Below are 6,000 nucleotides of genomic sequence, written 5' to 3' on the forward strand. Positions count from 1 at the left end.
CTCAATGAGTCAAAGTTCCAGCAGCGTTGCCCTGGAGTGTTTCTTTCTTTCCTGTGCCTGGCTGGCTTCCTCCTTTCTATTGGGCAAACGCCGACATTTGCCCCAGCGCGCTGCGTTCAGAACACTTCAAAAAAAGTTGTTTTTTTTAAGTTGCTGCCCAGCGGGACATTATACGTATATAGATTTATACACACGTCAGTGGGATTTAAAGTTATTTTTCCACAGAGAGAGATCTCATATTAACTCTCACAGTGATGCGTAGGCGGCGGGATAAAAGAAAGTCATGAACTCAATGCAGCCCAATTTAGTCTGCAGTCACATAGCGACACCTGTTCATCGGCAACAACAGTCCCCGGTAACCCGGACTAATTATAGGGTCGCACCGTAATTTGTGGCTCGATGTTTTTATTTGCATCACTGCGTTTGCATTGCAGCAAACATGAACATTACATATATTTCAATATAATGTAAAAGCAGTCAAAACAACTAACATCAGAAACAGCTGATGTTATTTGTTATATGTCACGGTGTCATTTCCGCTTCTTTCTCCTGTAACAACAGCCCGGCGCCGTGAGCAGTCGCCTTTTTTGCGCTCGCTATCCCTGCACTTTCTACCATCTGCAAACGCCACGGTGTTCGTGTCGTCATGAAAGACATGAACATCGAGCGTAAAAACAAAGGAGACTGCTACCGGCTTTTTATCTGCCGATCGCCGTGCTACGGTTGCAAGAAAAAGAAGCAGAAATGACGTTCTCTACGCGTTGAGACGTTCCCCGTCCGTCGGCTAAACGCTTGATTGAAACTTCAATGCGACAGTGACACCAAGTAGAATTATAAATGTCACATAGCCCCAAACATGTCTTTTTCAAAGCCTGCGGTGAAGAGAAAGGTTGGTGATGAGCACCGACAATTTCAGGAAAAGTGGGAAATGCAATATTTCTTTGTTGAGCACAGGGGCACCCCGACCTGTCTTATTTGCACAGAGAAAGTTGCGCTGCACAAGGAATACAATTTGAAACGTCATTACAAGCTTAAAAAAAAAAAAAAAAACTTAATATGAGAAAAAAAATATCACATATGTAGCTTAAAAACTGTTTTTTACTTAAACAGCAAGGCAGAACAAAATTAGGGCTGTTTCAAGATACAGGGACTAAACCCCATTTCAACCACACCCAGAACTGATCCGGAATGAAAACAGTAGAATAACAGTTCAAAATCAGGACTACTTTAGGACTTAACCAACAAAGAACCAAAATCAAAACTAGATGACAGTAGCACTGAAAATCATTACAGATCTGCACTACACTGACAACACCTCTTTATTGTGGTAACATGAGATTGTATCTTCGAGGCTTGAGTTTTGCAAACCTATCAATGACATTTTCAGGGTCAACATTATCCAAGTACTCCTTTTCAATAGATAATATGGCCAAATCATTCAGCCTCTCTTGTCCCATGGTTCTCCTTAGCCACATGTGGAGACGACGCAAGGCACTAAAAGAGCGCTCACAGCTGCAGCTACTGACAGGAATGGTTAGTGCAATTCTAAAGATGACCTTCAGAGTTGGGAACATGTCCTCGTCAAGCAAGTGGAAGGCAGTTGTGATGTTGCAAATGTCCTCTTTTTCCATTTTTCTTTTCATGAAGTTTTTTGCCACAAGTTCTTCAGGCTTTATCGTGACATGGTAGTGTGCCGCAATGGGTTTTAAGGCATCTTCGGAAAGGAATGTTGGGGAGAATGGATTGCATGCCTGAATGCCCTCCATTATTTTCTGTCCTGCCCCAGAAAATCTGTCTGCTAGCTCCTGCAACATTCGATCCAAACAAGGAAAGAATATCTCGTACCTAAACTCTGCTGAGCTTGTGAGATTTGGTGTTGCACCACAGCTGGACTCAAGTACAAATCCTTCAAGTCTTTTCTGTTTGTGTCGTGCCCCCTGAGGAATCTGGATGTTGTAGCTTCCACAAATGTCCATGGCCTTCTCAAATATTTCTTCAGCAGCAGCCTCTGTACGCAGTTTACTTAGTGTATCAACTACCGACATCTTGTACTCCACAGCTTTGCTCATGTCTAGCCTTTCTCCCTGCAGGTAGCGGTGCAGGCCTTCAGTGGTGCCAAGCAGCTGTGAGAACATGATTAACATGTACACAGTCTTGGGTTTTGACAGCTTGGACAAGATCCCTTTAGCAATAGGAGTGTTTGTGGCTTCGAGAGTTGCAAAACTGCAGAAATGTTGTTGAGAAGGGCTTTGATGGAATTTACTTGGCAGGCCCATCTTGTCTTAGAGAGCTGAACAAGCTCAGATGCAAACAGTCCAAGGTCCTTTTGCAGTTCCTTAAACTTTGTATGGTTTACCAGGGAGGTGTTAAAAAAATGTGTAGACATTTTCCAAAAGTCCAAAGAAGTCAGAAGCAGCTGGAATAGCATGTATGGCAAAGGACAAGGTTGAGCTCATGTGCATAGCAGTGCACATATACTGCTTCAGGGTGTCTCTGTCTGAAACGGGACTGCACACCACCCACAGCACCACTCATGACAGATGCCCCATCATAGGATTGAGCAACACAAAGTAAGTCACTGAGCGTGTGATACTGCAACAGCTCCTCAATAGTGTCTGTAATGCACTGTGCATCAAACCTTTCTAGTTTCCGTAGACCAAGAAAACATTCTTTGACATGGCCTTTACATGACAAAACGTACACACACTGCAAGCTGCTCCGTGTGCCCATCTCTGGCCTCATCAGCCATAACAGAGTACATCTTATCTTCCTTCATCTCTTTAACTATATTTCCAGTTATTTCATGTGAAATACTGGTTATCATATCATTTTGTGAAAAATGAGACACATAGGTAGCATGTGAGACAGGACTGTAATTTTTCAAAAATGGATCAAATGTTTTCAGCAGCTTCAGGCACTCAAGGAAGTTCCCTTGATTATGACTGGTGGATTCCTGCTGATCGTGGCCACGGTATTCCTTGTTTTCCAAGGAAACTTGTTACAGCTAAGATCCTGTGGAGATACTGTCGTCTCTCTGAAATCTCTGCGGCGCTTGCTGATGTAAGTTGCTCAACAACGTCACCTTGGTTTTTTGTGGTCTTAAAGCTGTGCCAGCAGATCATAGAAGACGAATGGCTGGAACTCTTTCCGTGCTCCCTAAAGGCATTTAAAGCCCTCTTCCAATTGCAGAACCCTGAATGACTGAGGCCATCTTTTTTTAAAGTATTCTGCTTCCCAAAAATGCGACATGAAAAACAGAAAGCCAAGTTCCTCACAACAGAATACTCCAGCCATGTAAACTGTTCAAACCAACTCTTATTAAACACCCTCTGCTGACCTCCAAACTGGCTCAGCGGATATTGTGGGAGGACATTTTGTCTGGGACCACTTTCTAGAGTTCCTAAATGTGTCTGAGCTCGGATCATACCAATATAAGGGGGGGATCCATGCACAGTCGTAAATTCCCACAGTGTGCACTATGTGCTTCGAATATTGTGTGTACTTTTTGTTTTATACAGTTGTCAGCCAGGCATCTAACTATGAAAAAATTACACTCCAAAAGACCCTGGGCTTCTGACAAAACAACCCGGGCTTAAGCCCAGTAAGCCACCCCCACGCTCCGCCCCTGTATTGCAGGCTGCAAATATAGTCTGTCCGGGAAAGAAAGGTCAGTTTAGCAACATCAGCCTTTCTGCCAACACCGCAGCAGATCGCATTTCTGACCTGTCAAGTGACATTTATGACCAACTGTGTGAGAAAGCCAAATGTTTCAGTGTATACTCAGTCGCTCTTGATGAGACCACAGACATCACCGACACTGCCCAGCTCCCAATGTATGTCCGTGGTGTTGATGACAGTTTTGAAGTGATGGAGGAGCTGCTCACAGTAATTCCAATGCATGGCCAGACCACCGCTCAGCAGATATTTACAAGCTGTGTGATGCCATTGAGAATGTTGGTTTGCCATGGAAGAGGTTTGTTGGAATAACAACAGATGGAGCGCCATCAATGACAGGGAGGAAACATGGACTGGTGGCACAAAACAAACTGGAAGAGGAAGGCGTGGAGGAGGCCATTGCTCTGCACTGCATCATCCATCAGCAGGTCCTTTGCAGCAAATGCCTGAAGTTTGACAATGTGATGTCTATTGTTGTGAAATGCATCAACCAAATCAGATCCAGGGGCTTAAAGCACCGAAGGTTCTGTGCTTTTTTAGAGGAAATGGAGTCAGAATATGGGGATGTGCTCGACTTCACTGAGGTACGTTGGCTCAGCAGGGGAAATGTATTAAAGAGACTTTTTGAGTTGAGAGCAGAAGTGAAGCCTTCATGGAGAAGGATGGAGTTAGTGTTCCTGTGCTAACTGATCCCAAATGGCTCATGGACTCAGCTTTTCTTGTTGATATGACACATGAGCTTAATGTACTGAACAAGACGTTACAAGGCCAGGGGCAACTTGTCAGTGCTGCCTATGACAACGTGAGAGCATTCTCCACAAAACTGGCGCTCTGGAAAGCTCAGCTCTCTCAGACAAACCTTTGCCATTTCCCAGCATGCAAGGCACTCATGGATGCAGGCACACCATTCAGTGCTGACAAGTATGTTGATGTCATTTTGATGCTACAGGAGGAATTTGATCACAGATTTGCTGACTTCAAGACACACAGAGCCACCTTTCACATTTTTGCCGACCCCTTCTCCTTTGATGTGCAAGATGCCCCTTCTGTGCTTCAAATGGAGCTCATTGAGCTGCAGTGCAACTCTGAACTCAAAGCAAAGTTCAGGGAGGTGAGTGGAAAAGCAGACAAGCTTGGACAATTTTTGAGAGACTTGAGCCCTAGTTTCCCTCGGCTTTCCCGAATGTTCAAGCGGACCATGTGCCTTTTTGGTAGCACATACTTGTGCCAAAAGCTCTTCTCCACTTTGAACTTCAATAAGTCCAAGTACAGGTCCAGACTTACGGATGATCATCTTCGAGACATACTGAGGGTCGCAACTGCTTCCTCCCTCAGGCCAAATCTGGCTCGGCTATGCGAGAGGAAACGCTGCCAGGTCTCTAGCAGCAAGGAGTAGGCAAGAGAAGCCATGTTCAGAAGAACAGTTCATTTTCTACAGTGTTCCATTCATGTTCAGAAGAAGGTTATAGAACTGTTAATACAGACATTTCAATCTAAATACAGCAGATATAGAAGACTGAAAAATATCTTATTATTATTTTATTTATGTATTACAGATTGATTTATTTTCTTATTAATTCTTAATTTGTTTATTTATTTTTCATATTTTGTGTTAGAAAATAAAAATAAAGAGATTTGAGAAGATTGGAATTTTTTAACCATGTCTTTCTTGTGGAAAACCTAATGCGGCCCAGCCTCACCCAGACTCTGCCTGCAGCGGCCCCCAGCTAAATTGAGTTTGAGACCTCTGTCCTACACCATAAATCAGTAAGAGAGGGTACGACCTCTCTCATGGCCCCAAGTGGTGTGTGCATGCCAGAGCACTCTGGAAGGCACACAGAGTCTTTACAGACTACTAAGGATCAAACCTCTATCATCATGCAATCTATTATAAAACTCTAAGCATACACAGCAAATCCAGCATGTCCAAATTAACACTGTCGGATTTGATTTCAACACTATTAAAGTGTCTATATGGGTCCACACCAGAGAGTGTTAATTTAACTCTTTTTGGAGAGTTGGTACGTTAACTCTGATTTAGTGTTAAACACCAAATCTGTCTGGAGTTGATAATTTAACACTTAGTGTTAAGAGTTTATATATTAACTCTCAAAGAGTATTTTAGTTTAACTACTTAAGAGTTATCTTCTAATTCATTCCAAAAAGGGGGAATTTTACTGTTCTGAACTTCTAGAAATTTCTTTTGGAAATAAACATTTACTAAAAAGATGCAATGGTTTTTGAAAAACATTTATTCTGAACTGTGCACCACAATTTCAAAACATTTTCTGAAAGATATAACAGTATACATGTTCTCACTTTCAT

General features: G+C 42.9%; 1 protein-coding gene across 1 annotated transcript; it reads left to right on the top strand.

Annotated features, from left to right (window-relative positions):
* Positions 1-4,327: 4,327 nt before the first annotated feature.
* On the top strand, positions 4,328-5,071 carry LOC146634337 (general transcription factor II-I repeat domain-containing protein 2-like). The gene has a single exon (XM_085349885.1). The coding sequence runs from the start codon at positions 4,328-4,330 to the stop codon at positions 5,069-5,071; it is 744 nt and encodes a 247-aa protein (XP_085206011.1).
* The last annotated feature ends 929 nt before the right edge of the window (positions 5,072-6,000 follow it).

Source organism: Diplotaxodon limnothrissa, linkage group LG3 (assembly GCF_057381915.1).
Source record: "Diplotaxodon limnothrissa isolate DT_005_m linkage group LG3, D_limnothrissa_male_GT1.1, whole genome shotgun sequence".
NCBI classification, from domain to species: Eukaryota; Metazoa; Chordata; class Actinopteri; order Cichliformes; family Cichlidae; genus Diplotaxodon; species Diplotaxodon limnothrissa.

What these genes read in the sequence shown, in the direction of transcription:
- LOC146634337 (XM_085349885.1), top strand. Translation starts at nt 4,328, where the DNA reads ATGGAGAAGGATGGAGTTAGTGTTCCTGTGCTAACTGATCCCAAATGG.